The following is a 22,141-nucleotide window of genomic DNA, read 5'->3' on the forward strand; positions in this document are numbered from 1 at the left end:
AATTTTGGACATAGTGTAATAGTTAACTTCTCAAGACGTTTTTACCACAGTGAAAGAAGTGTGAACATTTAAACTTGTTAATAAGTGCAGCAAGGATTCGCCGCGAGCAAAATTAACAAACATGTATCGAAATTACAGAAGCTCCCTTGACGGCACAGCAAGTAAGTCATCATCATCCTCATCATCCTCATACTCATTCTCATCATCATTATCATTATCATCATTATCATCATCATCATCATCATCATCATCATCATCATCATCATCATCATCATCATCATCATCATCATCATCATCATCATCATCATCATCATCATCATCATCATTATAATCATCATTATCATCATCATCATCATCATCATCATCATCATCATCATCATCATCATCATCATCATCATCATCATCATCATCATCATCATCATCATCATCAACATCATCATCATCATCATCATCAACATCATCATCATCATCACATCATCATCACCATCATCATCATCATCATCATCATCGTCAACATCGTCATCATCGTCATTATCATCATATCAATGAACAACAAACAATTATCAATAGGTAGTTATATTTGACACATTTTGACCTGCGTCATGCGAAAATGGGTCTAATGCATTTTACAGCCCGCTTAGCTAAAGACCATCCTGCGCATCCGAGCAGTTTGGTCTGGAACCACCCATGTCCGCTGAAGAGATCACGAAATATTGCGTGCCTTTATATCCGACAGCGTAGCTTCTGACCAGACTTGCGTATACGCAGAGTTGTCTGGTGTCATTTTTGCTACACTATTCATATGAATATGACGAGCTTCTCGTACCCATCTCACCCGTTCTCTTAACTTAAATAATTTTTAATTTAATCAAGTTAAAAAATTGTGCACCACTCAGTCCCCATGTTTCTGTAAAAAAAGCCCTCGAATGTAGTTAAAATGCCCCTTACGCGAGAATTCGATGCGTATCCCTGCACATTGTTGCTGAAAACACTCTTAAGAAGCCAAATTCCATGCAATTACGTATTTTTCGAAGCGAGAATATTTTAATTTCTTAACGTATAACTAACGATGACAAAACCTCATCGATAAGCGCTGTCGATTGTGTACGTCACCAGTTTAATTGTTCTTGTTCATTAAGAAAAAAGGTAACGCAAATAGAGTTGAATGGTTCACTGTTTTATGCCGACAAAAGTGCACATTACTGGCAATAGTTAACCCTTATATATCCATATCAACATTATCAATATTTACCCATAGTCAGTAAAATATCCGGATAATATTTTGTATATCAAAGTCCTAATGGCTTATTTGTGAACTGGAAAATAATCGCGTGAATGTATGGCCATTTAATAACGAAAGTGTAAACGCTTTCAAACCATAAAGTCCTTGGTTTGTGTGACGAAAAGGGTGCGTTGGTATATTAGAAGTTACTTCAGTTTGTATTTAATATTCATAATTATATTTACTTAAAATATTTAAAAAATTAAATTAAATATAAACGTTCTATCAAATTTGTCTTACCCACACGACTTTAACATATGACTTCACAGATGGTGCACATATGGGTTCCGGAGTTGGTAATTATCCGAAGCCAACTGCAAAAAGTAGTAAAATAACGCCAGATAACAGTCCCGCCATGGCGACAACTGCAGTTGCACCATCCACATCCGGGTTACCAGTTACATCCGATATACCAGTCACATCCGGGTTACCACTCACATCCGGATTACCAGTGACAACGCCTTCATGGAAAACCGAAGCCACAGTTAATAATCTTGGGGCCAACATCATTTCTTCGGAAGAAAAAGCCAAGACGTAAAAACAAAATGAATCTTTATTATGTATTATACTTTCAGTGATTGACTTGTCTGTGAATCTTTTAAATGGTTTCATATGTATAACGATTACATGTGTATGTTTGCAAAGAGGGTTTAGTTAGAATACGATTTTATAATACATTGAAGATAATGCTAATATGATTTTGTTTATATTGTTTAAGGTTAGTATTATAGAATATGTTGCTAAGACAATAAAGAACAAAAAAATTAACTTTCCGTTTTCCCGCAAACATACATATGTTTTTTTTCTAAATTAATGAACGCTCAACATGATTGGTACCGTTGTATTCCACTGACTATGAGAACATTTATTTCGTTTTTATATATTATTGATTGATTTTATTGTACAGGGAAGATCAGAAAAGACACTTAGGCAATATGTTGAGTCAAATCGATGAATTGGAGAATTTAATTAAAACGGTAATGTCACTTCATTATATACATATTGACCGACTTTTTCAAAAAATGTAAGAGAAATGATATAGGTGTTAAACCTCACCCTACTGATTTTTTTGCTTCAAATAATTATTTTATACATGGCTTGAAAAAAATGAATTAAAAATTATAACGTTGTATTCGTATTGATTATACTATCTTAGTTCACAACATACCAAATTTTTACCATACTTCTAAAATTAAAAGCACGTAAACGCTATCAGTGCTAAAATAATAAGTTCGAACATTATTAAATCATATACGCCGGTGCTTAGCAATTATGTTTCTCAAAAATAATCGTATTAATTTAGCGTCTGATGTTTGGTGAAGTGGATTTGTGTATGTCCTGAAGATAGCATGAGGTTCATATATTATTGCTAAAGGAAGTGCTGCTTACTTTTTACAGAAAATGGCGCAAATAGACAGCAAAGAAATGTCACCGGAAATAAAGCTCCGCAACGAGGCTCTCCGGGGGAACACGGATCTGATATGCCCACCTTCCGCCAAGATCGTGCGTATCTTCACCAGCAGCACCTTCACGGGTGAGTAGCCGCAGTACCGAGGGAGTTGAACCTGGTAAGTGTCCGCAAAACAGGGGACTTTAGTATCCTCAGTACCGGGATAGTTAAGTATCCGCAGTACGAGGGAAGATGTAAGTAGCCGCAGTGCCTGTGAACGTATGGTGAGTAGCCTCAGTGCCTGTGATGTTGAACCTGTGAACGTATAATGAGTAGCCGCAGTTACGGATGAGTTGAACCTGAAGACGTATGATGAGTAGCCGAAGTATCGGGGATGATGAACTTGTGAATGTATGGGGAGAAGCCGCAGTACCGGGGGAGCTGAATAGTAAACGCAGTACCGGGGAGTTGAACCTGGGAACGTTTTAAGAAATGGACAAAAAGTTTCGAAAAACAATCACGATGTATATACTTCCATGTTGTATGTTATATGACACACAAATATAAGGGCTTCTTCACATATAGTTGTATGCTTAAAGTGTGTTACATGTTGCCTAATCTTGAAAGAATTTAAGCAGATAATCTGGAACGAAGACAAATGTATTAAAATGTTATAAATCCTCATACCCTTACAATTTAAATTCAGACACAAAGCACGAACGGAACATGTTAATGAGGGAGGCGTACCCGAAGATCAAAGAACATTGTCGCAACTTTGGATACGAATTTCAGGTCAGTCGTGCTCCTGACGAAATGCGCAAACACTTTCAACTAGGATATAAAGCAAATTTAAAATAGTTGATGTGTTTTTCTTTTAAGTAAATCGGTTTCGTCGGTGTATGCTACTATGCTAGTTGAGAAAAACATTGTTTTTATCATGCAGGTGATCGGAAATACAATAATAATATATCATGTTAGCTCTATATTCTGGTAATTCGTCGTTCTTCCGAGTTTCATTAAATAAATGTTGTGCTGATATTCTCAAAGTTTGTCAAGACATTATCTTATAATTACAAGTGCACAATTAACTTTATTTATTTTTGCTTACCTAAGATGCTAATGCTATTGATATTCCGCAAAATTCTGTAATACTGTTATTATAACCCCGCAAACGAAGTTTGTGAGGTAAACTGGATGCCGTATCTGGATGTCGAAAACTCGTGTATAGGTATTCTGAATATCAAAACGAAACCTTATAGCAGTGTTGTTAATACTATGTGAAAAGGCAAGTCTTTTTTAATAAGCATATTCATGAAAGATATGTATCATAATTTGTGTGTCAGTATTTATTGCAGTGCAATATGCGCCTAGAATTTAGGCGATTGATTTAATAAATGTATTTGTGTATGATCAATGTGAAATAGCGAAAAAAAATATATTAAGTTGACACATAAATGAGTGCTGCAACTGAAATTAAATATTTCGGGGTTATGTTTGATCTTCAATTACTGTTTCACTATATAAAATTATTAAATTTTTATAACTGATTGGGTATATAATGCTATTTTAGAAATTTGCCAAATTTAATGATGACTATAACACTGAAGAATGTTTGCGAATTCCGATATATAACTTGGTCAAACTGTAACCCAAATATGACAATTCCTGGTCTGAACGTATATCGTGCCCGGGACCTCCCGGCTCAAAAGCAGACGCTTTAACGCGTCGCCATAAAAGCTTTCTTGTGTGTCAAATTAGTCTCGCTCTGGGAACAAAGAGCTTAACGCATGCGCGTAAAGTGCCGTCCCAGATTAGCTCATACCATCTGCCAATGAGGACAACACTTTCCGCATAGACTGGATTTTCGTTTAAAAGATACTTCGTTTAAACGAAAAAATATAAACCCGTGCGGACAGCATATGCTTATCTGAGACGACACTTTACGCAATACATTAAGCCCTGCTTTCTCAGAGCGAGACGTAAATGTAACTCAACTAAAACATTACCCAGCATAAATAAGGATCGTCCCCAGGAGCTCCCGGTTCAAATGTAGATGATTTAAAGCTGCGGTATCAAGGGTTTCCTCGCTCTGTCTTTCAGGTAGTGGACATGCGTTGGGGTGTCCGAGACGAGGCCACGGATGACCACATGGGGACTGAACTCTGTCTCAAGGAACTCAGGCTGTGTCAAAAGCTCTCCACCGGGCCCAGCTTCGTTGTGAATAAAATGCTTTTTGTATTTTGTATATATGTAAGACGCATCGCGAGATAAGACGCAGGTAATTTAACTGGTAACAAGTTTAATATCATTCTCCGGAAAAGACGGTTTGTATTACTATGGCAATCGTATTGCGCCCATTCGTTTTGCTTGTTATGTTATTTTTTGTCCAAAAGTATTCCTATTTATTTAAAACACGCATTTCACAGTGACTTAACTATGAATTATTTGCGGTGGTGCTGATAATTTGTTGTTTATGGTTTCCGCATTAGAATGCGCGTGTTTGATTGTTGGTTTGTCTTTTGTTTGGTGGCATAAATACTGATAATGTTATATAAAGTAAACAAACGGTTTAAACACAACTTTAAAAGTTTTAACATGTAATGCGATCGCTTTTCAACAAATATGTAAAATAAGTAAAATAAAATACACTGTGTCTGTTGGTTGGTCTGTCGTCAACTCACATGCAAAGTTTACGCCCAAATAATGGTCATTATTCATTACTTATAAGCCCCCTTCTTGGAAAACTGGTCTTAATGCTAGTTCGTTAAGCGTTGTCCGAATTAGCCAGTACAGTGCACACAGACTTAACAGGGTCTATACTTTACGCCTAAACTGGATTTTCGGTAAGAGTCTTCTCTTATAAGAAAAATCTCATAAGAGCGGAAAGAGTCGTCCCTGATGAGAATGAACTGACTACATATGCAGATCTGGGACGACACTTTACGCACATGCATTAAATCCAGTTTTCACAGAACAAGGCTCTTATAATAGCAAGGTTCCTTTCGCAGTCACTCCTTTCCCACAAGTATGGCTATATCGCGTTTCCCCGGGTTATTCTGGCAGATGAGTTCGAGTCTCTCACGGCGCAGGTCGAGGACCCGGCGACCATCCGGCTCTTCCTCAAGTGAGAACAAATTTTGGTCCAGGTCAATTTATCTCGTTATTTCAAACAAGATTTCTCAGCGATGGGTATATGGTTGTATATTCTTATATATAACTGATTGGAACACATATTGTTGTACCGTGTATTTTCTTTATTTTAAATCTCAAAATTAAAGGTTGGCTATGATTAATTGTGTTCATTCCAGAACATTACAATCATAATAAATAATTTATCTTTGTTTGCAATAGCGCAACTGACATCGAATATTTAGCCAGCCCTCCGTACAGTCCTCCGAGCTTTTGTCTATTGTTCATATCTGTAAACAGGTGGTATTCCCGGGACGACAACGCGGTTCCTCCCGCTTACATCCTCGCATCCATCAGCACGCACCTGCCGGATTTCATTAGCAAGGATAGAGACGGGCAGAAAATCGCCAAAGAGCAAGTTCGTTTAGGACTTTTATAGGCCGATTTTTTTATTGCTGACTATTGTTATATTTTCATAAATGGATTTGTCAATAGATTCAAACTATGCAAACGTCAATACAGAATGGAAACACTAATTACTAGACATCATCATGTCAGTTCCATTTAAAACAGTTTATGAAATGTACTCAAAGAAGTTCCACAAACAATATACCACAATACCGGGTTTTAATCGTATATCGTTTTGACGTTAAGCCGTAACCGAAATATAAGTATGTAATGTTTGTACACACGATTTCTTTTTAAAATACAAATTGATATAAAAATATTTAACACAATAAATGTGCTACTAAAAATACCGCTAGCCTCTTATGGCATAAGACATATTATCGCATGATTCAGCTCGATTGGTTGTTGTTTTTATTCATCCTACTGTGACTTGTGTGTTATATCGATAGCGAGAATATATCTATTCCTAACATGATTTTAAAACAGTTATAAGGTGAGCCGCATCATGTAAAAAAGGGTCTTATGTCATATGAGGCAATCCTAGCTCAAGAGCAGCCTGTGTGTTCGCGCATTGTAGTCAGTAACAACGCTGTCTAATATAATGTAACTCAATGTTGTCTGGTATCATGGTGGGCAGCATAGCTCCTGATTAAATTTCGTGCGTGCGCAGGTTCGTCTGTAGCGACGCTTCCACATATGTCATAATACCCAGTTTCGCATGATGCCGTTGATAGAGTTTTCCCCAGATTCACAAGCTCGATCCATTCCATATTTCCAGTGGTGGAAGGAGAGCGAGCTCATGCAGGACGCTCTGGAGTCGGCCGCCACCAGGGTGTTCGACCCGGAAACGGCCCGGAAGTATATTATTTCTGGTAGGCATATAAGTCGCGTACTGGGGAAATTATGCTCAATGCATTTGCGTTAAGTGTCGTCCCAGATTAAGCTAATTTCCGTTCGAAAGATACATCTTGTTAACGAACAATCCTATTTACTAGGAAATTGTCGTCCCATATTGGCCTATTTACGAATATACATATAGCACATTTTCCCAAAACGAAGCTCAAATAATGTTGTACTTGTAAGAAAATTCGGTTACAAGCATATCTATGAACGCATACGTTTACTAGTGTATTCTGAGTCTCTATAAAGTCTATACTTCTATCATTGCTATGGTGAATACCGGAGTTGTTTGTTGCTATAGTGACGGAGACGGAAGTGGAGGAAGGTCTGCTCAAGGCGGAGGACTCTATCGCCAGGCAGGCAATCTGGCTTCGCCGGAACATTGAAGACATAGATTGCCAAGAGAGCAGCTATGCACTCTCCAGATTCACCGGTGAGCGCATGCGCAAGATCATTTACTAAACACTATATCATATCAACTATAATTATAATCCACGTTCTGAGAAAACGGGGCTTAATGTCTGTGAGTACAATGTCGTCCCATATTAGCTTGTTCAGTTTTAAGGAATACTTCGTTAAAAGGAAGTATTTTCTTAGCGAAAATTCAGTTAAAGCGAAAGGTTCAGTCCATGAATAGCCTGTGCGGACTTCGTACATGCATTTATCCCCGTTTACCATGGGCGAGTTTCATATATACTCACGTTCGACGAATATCAACATCGGTGTTCTCATATCGTAAGGTAATGCAAATACTATACGTTATCTTTCGAGTGATTCAAGTGTTATTGATAAACGATCATGTTGTAACTTAAGTGATTCATGTGGTCGCGTAGTTCATATAAACACGTTGTTCGTGTTGGGACGCATTCTTTGTTGTCGTTATCTTGTTCATGCGGACACGTGATTCATTATGTCACGTAATGTCAAGTACTAACGTGGTGGTTGTTTTCACGTGGTGTATACGTTTCGATGTATAGTCACGTTCTCATGTGGTTTTGTGATGTGACGCAGTCTGTGTTGACCTCACTTGGTTCATGCAGTCACGTGGTACATTAGATCACGTGAAGTCACGTGTCGACATAGTGCGTGTTGTCACGGACTTATATGTTTAGTGCTTCAGATACATTGCAGAGTGCCTGGGTGCGCAGGAGAAAGTGGAGAAGGCTCACCGGATGTTGCGGGAACTCAAGGAGCACCGGATGGAGCGGCGCCTGAACCCCGACCAGATCTTCCACTACAACGTTCACTGGGTCGGCAGGGAAGGTACGGTGGTAGCACAAAGGCTGGTCGTTCATACATTCGCTTAACACTTTAACACTCAGCCACGCATTTTGATCTTTATTAGTACTTAAAACTTAATTAAATGCAATACTTTTTTCAATAGATTCGAGCTTTAAAGGCTTCATCTTCAACCCTACCATACTGATGAGTTGCAAACAGCTTAAAACCTGAATAGACTGCGTGTTTATTCGCAGGCTGTCGTGGTTTTATGCTGGTTGCTAATAGCTATTTTCTAACAGTGTGTTCCCCATTGGGCATTGTATATCCGGACGATCAAACATGGATTATAAACTCGTAAACCTCCAATTCAATAAAATGAATGTCATTACCATTGTTTTGTTACCTATTATAATGCAATGTTGGCTTGTTTTTATATTGATATTCAACGACGAGTTTACATGCATATATTTGATTCAAAGTATGACGTGTTAGGTATTAAACACACACGCAGGTATCGAGCCGGAAACCAGCGAAGAGCACCGGAAGTACCTGGCGCGCCTCTGCAAGGACTTCACGGACAACATGATATCCATGGTAACTCAGGCTATCCGGAAGCGGAAGCTTCTGCATGATCGGCTCACCGAGGAATGTCTGCAGCACATCCGTTTGTGCCAGGCCAAGTGCGCGGAGTTCCATGGACGTACCGAGACGCTGGAGGTTCGCGTTTATATTTTCATCCTTTCAACAATTCAACACTATCAACACTATTGGTGAATCATTTTCGATTTCTATCCTACCAGTTTACCGAATTTTTATTTCTCAGTCGGTCTCAAATCTGTACACATCATTTATGTTGTGCAATAAAGACTCCCCACGATTCTAGGCGGTGCGGTAATTGGAAATATATTTTCACACATGATTATCTTAATTAGCTATGGTGGGACTCAATAAATGAGTCCCAATTAAGAATACATACATTAAATCTGTTGTCTCGGTTGAGGTAGCCTCAGCGAACAAATAGGGACTTAGAGTCGATCTTTTTGAAAGTTTGTAATAATCTGATTTTTATACTGAATATATTTTATCTGTTCCGTAATTTTCAAATGCCTTACAGTGATTGTGATATTCCTAAGGCATTTATTATTATTATGTTAAGATTGCATGTGTTGACATTGATTATTTTCTGTATATTTACAGTTCTTTATGTTGTTATCAAGCGAATAAAAACTGTTATTTACATAACTATGCCATTTTAAAAGATGAAAACATCAGACGAAACTATGACGAAGTTGTTTCTTTCTTAATAAAATATCTCTTAACTACAATCACCATTATATTCCTATTTAATACGAATGCAAAGAACTATTATACTTTTCAATTTAAATGCTAAACGGGTATTCCCCCCCCCCCCCCAATATAAAGAAGAGCCTCGTTCTTGGAAACCAGGGCTAAATGCATGTGCGTAAAGTGTCATCCGAGATTAGCCTGTGCACTTTGCGAGGATAATCAGGGACGACACTTTCCGCTATTATTTAATTTTCGTTTAAAAGTGTTAAGCTCTAAACGAAAACCCAGTCTAAGCGGTAAGTATTGTCCCTGATTAGCATGTGCAGACTGCACGGGCTAATTTGGAACGATACTTAACGCACATGCATTAATCCCGGTTTTACCAAAATGCGACTCAATTGTTGCCGTCGCCACTGTACATTCTTCGCTAACAGCGGATCAAATCCTACCTGCTGGATACATCGACAACGGCCCCGCTCGTTGTGCACGGGATCAGTGGAACGGGCAAAACGTCCATCCTGGCGATGTCGGCGAATCTTTGCAAGACCTGGCTGAACAAGACACCAAAGCTCGTGTTAAGGTAGCTTATGGCGGGCCGACTTGAGTGTATCTTGAGCTTCATCGGACTGGAACGTTTTAGGATTTATTTTAAAAAAAAGGCCAAAACAACAACAACAACAACAACAACAGAAACAAACGACTTTTGCGAAACGCCGTATTTGGAAATAGTCAATTGAAAAGGAAACAAATAATATTTTAGATAAGGCTCTCTATATATGATACCGCGGTTTCAGATACACAACTTTTATTTTAACTATGTCATTAATAAGTTGCGAAAGAAACAAATTTGTTTCATCGAATCAACATTATTTTGCTTTTGCGTACTTCTGTTTTGTTTGACATTGATAGAAGAAACAACAGATTAAGTGTTTATTAGTGTGCAACAATTCTTTACCTGTTATATGATAGGTGTTTTCACTTATTAGACTCAACATTATAATAAATATTTACATATACATATTTAGATTTAATAATATTTTGTCAAGGAATTTTCAACGAATAATTTTATTTGCAGATTTTTTTTTAAGCGGATTATCATGTATGTTTACCGCGTTAGCAGTGTAAAGTGACATCCATTTTCTCATGAGAAAAACGTCCTCAACTTAAACATGTACTGTCACATTTACACGCAAACTAATTATTCATACATTCAGCCTCGTTTTGTAGGCCTCACAGGCTAATAAGGGACGACATATATTTAATAATATTTTGTCGAGGAATTTGTTTAGAGGAGACTTTGTTAAAACGTAAAATTACATCAAGGCAGAAAGTGTCGTCCCTGTGCGGACTTCTAATGTACATGAAAACGTAAGCCCACTTCATATCACTTACATTTCTCATCGCCACAGGTTTCTCGGTACAACAGTTGCGAGTTCTTCCGTTCTGCCTCTGCTACAGAGTCTGGTGCATCAACTGAGTATGCTGGGTAATCAACGCCTCCGAATCGGCCTGGTACGTATGTCATAACCATGATCGTCGCCATTATTGTCCCAATCATCATTGTCGATAATTCGTCAATTTGATTCTTTACCATAGCCTCTCTTTTTTAGACCGTCGACCTTCTAAAAGTTCAGTTGATGGTCCTTTTAAAGCAAGGCACGGCGGAGTGTCCACTCGTGGTCATCTTAGACTCGCTTGACCAGCTGGACACCTCACACAATGGCCGCTCTTTGATGTGGCTTCCGGCCTCTCTGCCGCCTCACTGCAAGGTCATCGTATCATCACTTCCGGAGGAGAAATACGAGGCGTTTCCGGCCCTCAAGGTGCGGGTGCTCTCAAAAAGGCAACTAGTGTACTCGTATAAGGGGAAAACGATGTAGAGGCGAATGCTAATTCATACGTGTTCTCCCGGAAGCACTTTTTAAAAACTTTTTATGAGTGAAGAAGTGAAACAAACGAACCCACATTAAGCCCACACCAAAGTTTCTAATATTTCTCATAACAGTGTTAAGTTCAAGCTTTCATGTAGTTAACAGACGGGTATAAAAGATTTTAACTGATAATTCACTGTTTCAAACAGTAAAAACACTATTTTGGCGTCACAAATTCATAATTCCCGCGAAAGTCACCAGTTTATATCAGTTTATATCAGCATAATGCAAACATGCATACAATTGAAATAAAATGTGTTGCCTATGGTGGACTATCGATTTTGAGTTAAACACTCGTGATCATAGAACATAAATAAGTCTCGGTCTGAGATAACGGGGCTTGATACATCTGCGTTAAGTGTGATCCCAGATAGGCCTTTGCGATCCGCATGAACTGTTATACAGATATACATGGATGACCGTATGTGGGTTATATTTCGTTATAAACAACGTTTTTTAGTTTGTATTTTTGAGTTCTTTTTGTTCTTGTCCATTTATTCTTTCAAATACTGGTGACCATATGTTTTCATTTGTCTTTGAGAAATAAAAAACCTTTATAAATGCCAAACGAAATCGAAATATGTGTACAACTACAAATTAAAAAACACATAAACCGACGCGCGCGTGCGTCGTTGAAATAATTTAGATTAAGGCACAATTTTTTTATTTACTTTTGTAATAAATGTTTACCGACTTTTATAGAAATTAATTCCTGACGAGGAAAGGTTCATACAGGTTCCGGAATTAGATCAAAGCGATGCACACATCATAGTTTTGTCGTGGGCGGACAAACGGAACCGGAAGTTGACTTCACACCAGATTGACATCCTGCTGAGCACATTCCGGAAGTGCCCGACACCGCTGTTCTTAAAGGTGAGTGCATTTAGCTTTGAAAAGGTTTTACAATTGAAAAATAAGGAAGTTGAATACCACGAGCAAAGAATGTTGACACTTAATTCCAATTCGAAACGGTTCAAACGAAAGCAAACAATTGCGACAGTGAGAAACTTTTTAACAAGTGTTATTGTGAGAAGTCATGTATTTTTTCATTCGTTTTAAAAAATGATTAGTTTATCAGTGCCGTTTGTATTTGTGGTCTCACACTAAATGTCAAGGAAAAGAGGGAATTATATATTTTTCATGGATGATGTAGTCTTAAATCAGGTACATCTCTGTCGACAAGATTGAAGTAAACTTAGTAGAAATTGGAGCGTTTGGTGCAAAACAACAAATTACAAAACTATTTATTTTTAATACATAATTTTCTATAACAATATGCTGACAATTTTTTTTGGAATTCTGATCAGTTGTCGTTTGACGAAGCCATGCTGTGGCGCTCGTTCGACCCCCCATCACGGACGGTGCTGCAGACGACAGTCCGTACAGCAGTCGACTTCCTGTTCGGTCGTCTAGAGAAACAGCACGGCCGGATATTGGTGTGCCGCGCCTTGGCATATCTTACCTTAGGTTCGGATTGATTCATTTTATTTGATAATCTACTTTGCAAGTACATGGATTGTTGTTGGTCAATTATCTAAATGTTACATTTTCGATGTGTCGAGCTAGCTGTGTAGTTGCTAAGGGATTTTCATGAAATTCTATTTACGACAAGGTTCCAAGAGACTAGGCTCATGTCAATATAATTGATAATACTGACATAACCATGTGCATTTTTCAGTAGTGAGTCGGTCGTGAACCGCTGAAATCGGTCTATGGCAAAGTGTGAAAAGGTTGACTTACTGCCACAGCCCCCGTGCATTGACACGCATATTTTTACATCTGCAAAAACAACTTAATGATACTCCCTTCATGTCTATAGAGAGTGTCAATGTCACACTGAGATTTATTTTGTATGAAATCGCTTGTTGACGTAACACATGCCTCTTGCAACATATATATTATTATACATGTAGCTTTACAACTTTCACTTTTTAAAGTTGAAATGTTAGAATCATAATTCTTCAAGAGAATTTAAAAAAGCATATACGCGGCTATTTGAGGCTATTTATGACACTGAACTTGGAACTTTACTTCAGCCAGTAACGGAATCACCGAGGCGGAGCTTGATGATGTGTTATCTTGCGATGATGACGTATTAAATGACGTCTACACCTACTGGACGCCGCCCATTCGCAGACTGCCACCTCTACTTCTGGTTCGCATGCGGACGGACATCGACCAATATATCGGTATGTGACTATACTGCTATTTTATAGGTTGACTATATTTTTTTTCGAACGTCGATCTTTTGAGAAGGAAACGATTTTATAAGTAAAATGATGATTTATATTCGAATTTATTACCAACGTCGTTAATTTTTAAAATTGAGGTTAAGCGTTTAAAGCGACACGGTAGAACGTCTGCCTTGGGAACTAGAGATCATTTGTTGGATTCAACTTGCTGCTTGGGGATTTTGTTTTCAGCTGAGACTTAGTTCAATGTTCTTTTAGTGATTTGCTTATGAATTTAACATAAACGGTAATGGTACATTTGCTACATTCTAGTTGTTAATAAGTCATGACTACTTTGAAAGTAGTTAGATTTACTAAAATAAACAGATCAGTCGTTTCACCGCAGTTGAGCGCGGTGCAGACGGTGTACGCGTGTTGAACTGGTATCACCGGCAGTTTACGGAAGCTGCGCACGAGCGCTACTGCGCAGATGACGCGCATAACAAGCGTCTCCATGGCAACCTTGCTGATTTTTTCGCGGGAACCTGGGCCAATGGTAGGATTTATAATAAAGTTAGCAGATGTTTTGTAAGTTCTTGCACGACCGTTAATCACGCGCGCCACCTCTTTTTTGAGATGCATTAATAAATGAGCCAATGCTACTTCCGAGGTAACGCTCAGGCCCGGATGTTTTTAAATTTAACGGATAATTTTGCAGGGTGATTATGTTTGGTATGTTTTTTCAACAAATATCGCATTATTGTAAAACAACATCGGCAAATGTTGTGCGATTCAGCGATTATAAATTCATCCAAATATGTACAGGAACATACATTCACAATCCATTTGGAAACGTGAGGACCTTTATAAGTTGTGGCATGGTAGATTTCGTAAAAACACATCGATGTCTTTTGCCTGTGTGACGAGCAAATTCCCAGCCAATTAAATCGCGTATTACATAAAACTATTGATTTGAACCAGTACAAGTTAATGGGTGCATAAAAACATCGGCCTCTAGACGATCTATGAGATTAATTTTGCATTTTTCAAAAAGAAATGGAGCCAATGAAAAGGAGGTGGCGCCCAGATTAGGAGATGGCGTTAATGCACATGTATAGCTATTTTAAAGAGACATATTTTATGTTATGTTTTATATTATGTTTACAGGACTTACATTATTCTTTGTAAATTGACTACTTCAGCACATTTGAGTCGCGTACGTTTTTAATTAGAAAAAAGTGCTTTTTTAAATGTTCGTCTTTGTACGATAAGAACATTTAACATGTGTTATACAAAAAAGTTAACGGAAAAAGACCGAGGTACAGTCCAACCTGTCCCAACGACCACCTTTTAATAGAGACCACCTCTCCATAAAGACCACAACGATTTCCTCCAGAACGATTTCACTATATATTGTACCTGCGAATAAAGCCCACCTTCGAACAAAGACCAAGGACCGCCATTTTACATTCCCAAATGTCCATTTTGATACCTAACAAAGACCACTTCAATCATAACAATCAACGATTTCACAACTTTCAATAACAAAATGGCCACCATTTCCGAAATATCAAACAAAAGTTTGGGGCTTTCATCAACTCATTAAGGAAATTTATGGTTTCGTTACAATTACAATGCCAATTACAAACATACATTTTGATAATGATTTCTTTCTTAAATTTCTCCGCGATAAGACGTGCAAAGATTATCGATACGGAATTTGTCAGTACAAGTACATATTCATGTATGTCAATAGTTATTTATACATGATATGATAAATAAAATAAATAATAAAAATATAAGGAAATTGAAATAATAAATATAAAATCAAAACTGTGTTTTTCAATCCTTTATGACATTATACATACATTAGTATTCAACCATTTAAGCAATAGAGCACATACATAGATCAGGTACCTGTTCAAATCTTACTAGCACATTTTGCTAAGTTTCAATCGACCCTGCGAAAAAAGACCACCTGTGAACAAAGACCACAACGACCAAATCCCTTAAGTGGTCTTTATTGACAGGATAGACTGTATCTTCATTTTTTTGTAGTTGATAGTAGTTAAAACAACATATATGAGCATAATTGAGATTCGTTGACCTTGGCCTTTTAGTTAATTTAGAATTTGGATTAAGGGCCATAAGATTCGTTGACCTTGGCCTTTTAGTAAATTAAGAATTTGGATTAAGGGCCACAAAGCATCTTTTCAATAAGATGTATTATCTTTTATTTATTTCCTGAATTATCATACTGTATACATGTACAAATTGCGGTCGATTAATTATTTAAATAATGTTAAACATTAAGTTATTGGTTTTATTCGAGTATTAAAGGTTTTTGGTAAATATCGTACAATATGTTTGTTTTCATGTTGGTGACTTGTTAATTGAGTTGATCCACTTACATGTATATATTTAAAAAAAAATCTTATTAATAATAGATTGTGTTTATGTTCTGTAAAGAGTTTGGGCCTTTGTATGTACTTTGATAAATAAATTTAATATAACTAATAACTTTATCTATCAAATGTACGTCATGTGATAATGTCTTTGCGAAACGACTGTTAATTGATACATTCTGCATTCGCGCTACCTCCTATCATTAGCGCCATCTCCTAAGCATTGGCTCCATCTCTTTTAGAAAAATGCAAAATTATCAAGTACGTCGGCAAGAAGCCAATATGTTTGGCATGCAGCATCTAATGTATGATGTACGCACCATGCCACACTTATAAAGGTTCTCACTTTTTTAAATGGGTCGAGAATGTATGTTTCTGTACGTTTTGGGCTTCGTTAATCTTCACTGAATCGCACTACATTGCCCGATTTTAAAAATAATGCGAAACATGTTGAAATAAGATATAAAACCTAACCACCCTGTAAAATTATCTATTAAAACTTTCGGGCCTGAGCGCCATCTCGGAAGTTGCATTGCTCATTTATTAATGTATCTCAAAAAGAGGTGGTGCGCGGGTTTAACGGCCGTTTCGCGGTAATGGGAGAAAGATAAACACTTTAACAAGTATGGGAACAATGAAAACTTACATTCATGTTTAATCAGACCCAATTGTGTATCTGAGTCTTTGATAATGTTTGATCCCACAGTATAGACGTATAATGAGGACCAATGTCGTATTCATTGTTTTTCAAACGTTTCATTATTTTCATTAAAATTGACACAATTTACTTTTTAATTGAGAATGTCCACATTATTGTGTATTTATTCGCGCCATTGTATCACCGAAATTCATACCGAATATTCATGTTAAAAAATAATGTGCTTACTTGGATATCTCCAAATATGCTTTAAATTGTTGTATTTAAGGAACAAAAAAGCCGTACACGAACGCTAAGGGGGAGGTGATGAAAGAGGACCGCTATGTGACGTCACAACCACTGCGTTTCGGAGAGAAGGACTACAACATCCGGGCACTCAACAATCTGTCCTACCACCGCCTGCACGCGGGTCACGTTGACCTTCTCAAGAAGGAGTGTCTCGCCAACGTGCACTTCTGCGTTGCTAAGTTACACGCACTTCCTGTTGAGTAAGTGTTATGGTTAAGAATCTTAATTTAAACTAGACACTGTCTCTCGCATTAGCCATTTATTTGATCCAAAACGTCTGGAAATGGTCATTCACGCCTGTTTTTCACGGCTCCCAAAGGGCACTCTTGGACGACTTCACGGCGGCCAAAGCGGCGTTCCCGGGGGATCTCCTAATCAGGGGCGTCCTGGAGGCACTGCTTCTCTCCCGGAAAGGGCTGCAGACGGACCCGGACCAATTTGTGCCGCAGTTACACGGTCGCCTTGAGGACAGCGAGGTTTGAAGCACGACTCGTATGAGCCTCGTTCTGGGAAAACTGGGCTTAACGCACAGGGACGACACTTTCGTTTTATACATGACTTTTGTAAAGAAGATACTTCATGTTAACGAAAAATTCCATAAATGCGGAAAGTGTCGTCTTTGATAAGCATGTGTTCCTGATTAGGACTGCACAGGCTATTCTGGGACGTCACTTTACGCACATGCGCCAACCCCAGTTTTCATAGAATGAGAATAATATTTATTAACAGACATTAACTCATAACACTTAATTAAAAGTATGTTTGGATAAAGAATTGATTTAGAAAATATAGAATAAGAGATCTGCCAGTCAAATTCCGTGATTACGTATATAACCAGCGGACACTAGCCAAAAATAAGCAAAAAGTTTAAATGAATTGTATACTAATTAATATGTACCTTCCCCAGCATCTGGTCAGGAGCAATCCTGTCCGCTAACGACATCACAAACACTTGCGTGACTTTGTAGCGGACAGCGTAGCTCCAGACCAGATTGCGCGATTGCGTAGACTATGATGGAGCTTCGCTTGCCTCTAATGGCATAATACATATTATCGCATGATTCAGCTCGATTGGTTGTTGTTTTTATTCATCCTACTCGTTTCAGACAACAGCCGAGTTCAAGCAGCGCTTGCGCGAATACAGCTCTAAAGTGTGGTTCGAGCCCGATGTCAACATCCTGGAGCGTCCCGGGGGTCAGCTTCTACACAGCATCCACGTGCACGCGTCCGACATTGACATGATGACGATGACGTTATGTGGCACATACGTAATCACAGGTGAATAATACGCGTTGGCGTACATTTATAAAAAAATGTTTCTTTTTTTACGAAACTGATATAAAGTTTTCCGTTAAGTTCTGTTCGACATATCAATTGTACGCGTGAATTCTAAATTTCAGACATGTACTTTCTCTGTAAGATTTATGTGTGAATGACGCCACATATTGCCATGACGCTGAACAATTTATTGAACGAGACAAGTCCGTACTAACCGTTTCATTGAATTAGAAAAAATAAAATAATGAACTGTCATCAACAGAAACGAAAATAAATTGATTCTTAATTGTTATCAAACGTAAAATACATAACAGGACGATCTAATATCAAGAGATTGTAAACGCTTTACCGTCTTTAGTCTGTCAGTCGTTGAAGGAGATCAAAATCTGGAACATCAAGGTCGACCCTCCGCGGTTGCTACGCAAAGTGACTGGTAAAGGTCAGTGCACAAAGGTCGCGTTGTGCCATGGTGACGAGTGGGTCGCCATGGAAGTGGGCAACGTTATACAAGTAGAAGAACTCCAAACTGGTGAGCCTTTCCAATAAATTATCTATATCAAAATATATGTTTAAACATATTGTATCTATATACTAGTACCGGTATGTATATTTGTATTTTGCTAAATTATAACATACACATATGTTTTCGTATTGTAAGTCATCAATTGGCATTGATTTTAGAAACAAAAACATCATTCAAGGCAAGACATACAGTATATACTGCTAATAAATCGATCACAATTTTTCGTTTCAAAACTACATTGTTATTCAACAGTGTTGGTTGTTGCAAACGAATTTTTGGACGTGTCAATGATATTGAAATGAAATAACAACGATATTCGGATAATTTTATACACAGTTATCCTCGTCTTTTATAACTGAAAACAACTACAAACATACAAACAAACCGTGATTAAAAATGGGATCACCGTCTAGGAACGGTCAATGCAAAGCTGCATTCGAATATAACCCGTCTAGGAACTGTCAATGCAAAGCTGCATTCGAATATAACTATTTGTAGGTAAAACTACTGCAGTAGATATGTTGTTCTTTTGCGACCAAGGGTTGAAAAAGGTTACCGACGTAATACGGCGTAAATATAAACAGGTTTACTAGCCTCCATTATCACATGACTTTTTGCAGGTAAACACTGTTTGGACATACCGCTCAAAGGTCGTGATTCTGCAAAAACGTTCTGTGCTGCTGGTAAACGCAAGAAAACGATCGTCACGTTATTTCGAAAACAAATGAACATATATGACGTCACAAATGGTAGCCTGATGCAGACTCTTACATCATCAAGTGACGAAGCGAAATTTGGAGCAATGAGCAACCCTTCAGGTTGGCGGTGGTATGGTCTCTATATAAGCCTCGTTTTTGCAAACTTGGCTAAATGCATGTGCGTAAAATGTCGTCCGCACGGGCTTATCAGGGACGACACTTTTCGCTTGTTTAGACTTTTTTGTTTAAAGGAAGATTCTACTTAAGTCCAGTTTAGATGGTAAAATGTCGCCACTGATTGACCAGTGTGTACAACACTAGGCTAATCTGGTATGACACTTTAAGCAAATGCATTTAGCCCAGTTCCCCCGTCACCCGTTCCCCCCCCCCCCCCCCCCCAGAACGAGGCTCATAAAGATGACAGCTAATTCTTTCAATGATGAAAAATAAAAAATACCCATTTCTTGTAGTTTTCAAAAGATATTTTATTCTTACTATGGTGAATAAATTCAACATACAATGCAATTATGCGGAAAGTATCGTTCCGGATCAGTCTGTGCGAGAAAATTTACGTTACTGTCAATGGATACCATCAGTATGTCAATATATTTAAAGGACGAACATTCAAAAATCTAAATTTTTCATGAAGGTCAGCCATTAAAACCCTTTTTAATGTGCGAATATTTAACATGACAACCTTTTTTTAAATACGAAAATTGAAGTTGAAAACATTGGACAGTACATTTTTTTACGAAATTACGTAAATTTAATATATGAAAACCTAAAATACGAACATTGAAAATGAAACCCTTTCCTAAAGCTCAAACACTAAAACTGAAAATATTTCTTAAAGCGCTTACATGTAAAATGAAAACCTTTTTTTTAACAATGAATTTTAGAAAATGAAATCTTTTCTTATAATTCAAATATGGGAAATGAAAAGCTTTGTTAAAGTCGAACATTGAACATCAAAAAACTCGTAGTTTCTTTTTGTTCTGAAAAGGTCGAGACAGATATGTTGGAATGACAAGCGACGATCAATACTTCCTGTCTGTCCTTGACCTTGATTCCATGACATTGATGCCTGCGTGGCGAGGATTTGAGAAGATCCCGGACGGAGAAGGCGAGTTTGAAGAACATGAAATCGAGGCTTTCGACATCTCCCCCGACGAAACTTACGTCGTATACACCACTTTGTTCACCGGCGAAATCGTGTTCGCGGATTTCAATGGCAACCGTCTTCGCTCTATTCCACGTATGTAAATAGTGGATTTATGGTTTTGGCGTACGAATATCGATTGTGTAAATAATACTGATTTATAAGAGCAAATGTTGTACATGTAAACATTATTTACTTAGAAAAATAATATATTTAAGCTTCGTTCTGGGAAACCGGGGCTTCTTGATTGTGCGTAAAATATCGTCCAAGATAAGCCCGATCAGCACGCGCAGGCTAGTCAGGAACGCCATTTCCTGCATGTATGGCATTTTCGTTTAACGAAGGTCTTTTCTAAGCAAAACTCCACCTTTGGCGAAAATGCATTAAAACCGCGAGGCTCATAACTATAACTTTGCTTCTTTTAGCCGACGAGAAACTTAACATTCGCAGTATAAACTTCACTGCCGACGGCACATGTATCTACTACATCAGCGGGAGTACCGTCTTCGTTGTCAATTCGTCCACGCTGCAGGTAATTCTTCCGTTGAAACTGTTCGGGGTACAGCTGTTCTGTATTCAGAGTTCATGTTACATTTTAAAAGGCAAAACAAATCACAAGGCGTACCAAACACAATTTACGTAAAAAATATTCATATTTTAAAAATAAATGAAGAAAGACATTACATTAACTAAATAAATAAACTAAAAAAAATGAATAAATAAAGAACTAAATACATTCATTAATTAATACATAAAATAATACATTAATATTTTATACATTAAATAATTTAGTAATTAATTAATACGTTAAAACATTAATTAAGACATTAATTAATTAATACATTAATTAATATATTAATTAAATAAATAAATACTTAATATTATTAAATAAATATGAATTGTTTGATCAAGTAAACAATTTTATATATTCAATAACCGGTACTCAATATCTGGGATGTATCACCGATTTAGACACAGGAGTTTGAAATTCTATCCATAAAGCTAATCTAATGGCTAAATAAAAAAATACCCCTATATAGTATAAAGACTACAGGAATGAAACGCAGCAGACCCCGGACTCGCCCATTTTCCAGTAACAAGGGAAATTACTGGAAAAACATGGACCCATGGTATGATAATCAAAAGGCCGGTGAAAGAAACTACGAACACTGCTAACCGTGAACTACCTTCCTCTTAAATCACAATTATTCAACACTTTCCGCTCATCATCGGATCCATTGCGTGTTGTTGTTGTTTTTTAGACTAGATTGCACTCTACCGGTACGCAGTTGCTTACCACTATCGACAAAGCGGGGGTTTGGGGGCAGTAGTTCCCGATACTAAGGAAATATATAGGATAAAAAGGATTATAAGGTGTTGCGTTAGTTGTATGGTATTGGGCGCTTAGCAACG

At 37.6% G+C, this 22,141-nt stretch overlaps 1 protein-coding gene across 1 annotated transcript; it reads left to right on the top strand.

Annotated features, from left to right (window-relative positions):
- The first annotated feature begins 1,637 nt into the window (after positions 1-1,637).
- Positions 1,638-21,825, top strand: LOC127863486 (NACHT domain- and WD repeat-containing protein 1-like). The gene is made up of 25 exons (XM_052403033.1): positions 1,638-1,733; positions 2,681-2,816; positions 3,379-3,464; positions 4,773-4,889; positions 5,681-5,796; positions 6,102-6,219; positions 6,988-7,081; positions 7,411-7,542; positions 8,241-8,372; positions 8,842-9,047; positions 10,052-10,197; positions 11,027-11,129; positions 11,228-11,440; positions 12,251-12,421; positions 12,856-13,015; positions 13,585-13,737; positions 14,126-14,275; positions 17,051-17,270; positions 17,390-17,546; positions 18,177-18,348; positions 18,707-18,877; positions 19,492-19,689; positions 20,573-20,824; positions 21,154-21,260; positions 21,769-21,825. Exons 1-25 carry the CDS (start codon positions 1,638-1,640, stop codon positions 21,823-21,825), a joined length of 3,663 nt encoding a protein of 1,220 aa, XP_052258993.1.
- Positions 21,826-22,141: the final 316 nt, after the last annotated feature.

Source organism: Dreissena polymorpha, unplaced genomic scaffold (genome assembly GCF_020536995.1).
Source record: "Dreissena polymorpha isolate Duluth1 unplaced genomic scaffold, UMN_Dpol_1.0 chrUn010, whole genome shotgun sequence".
In the NCBI taxonomy this organism is placed as follows: domain Eukaryota; kingdom Metazoa; phylum Mollusca; class Bivalvia; order Myida; family Dreissenidae; genus Dreissena; species Dreissena polymorpha.

Coding starts and splice junctions, on each gene's coding strand:
- LOC127863486 (XM_052403033.1), top strand. CDS start 1,638: ATGGCGACAACTGCAGTTGCACCATCCACATCCGGGTTACCAGTTACA. Junction 4,890..5,680: donor CCACCGGGCCCAGCTTCGTT/GTGAATAAAATG, acceptor TTCCTTTCGCAG/TCACTCCTTTCCCACAAGTA. Junction 13,016..13,584: donor CTTGGCATATCTTACCTTAG/GTTCGGATTGAT, acceptor ACTTTACTTCAG/CCAGTAACGGAATCACCGAG.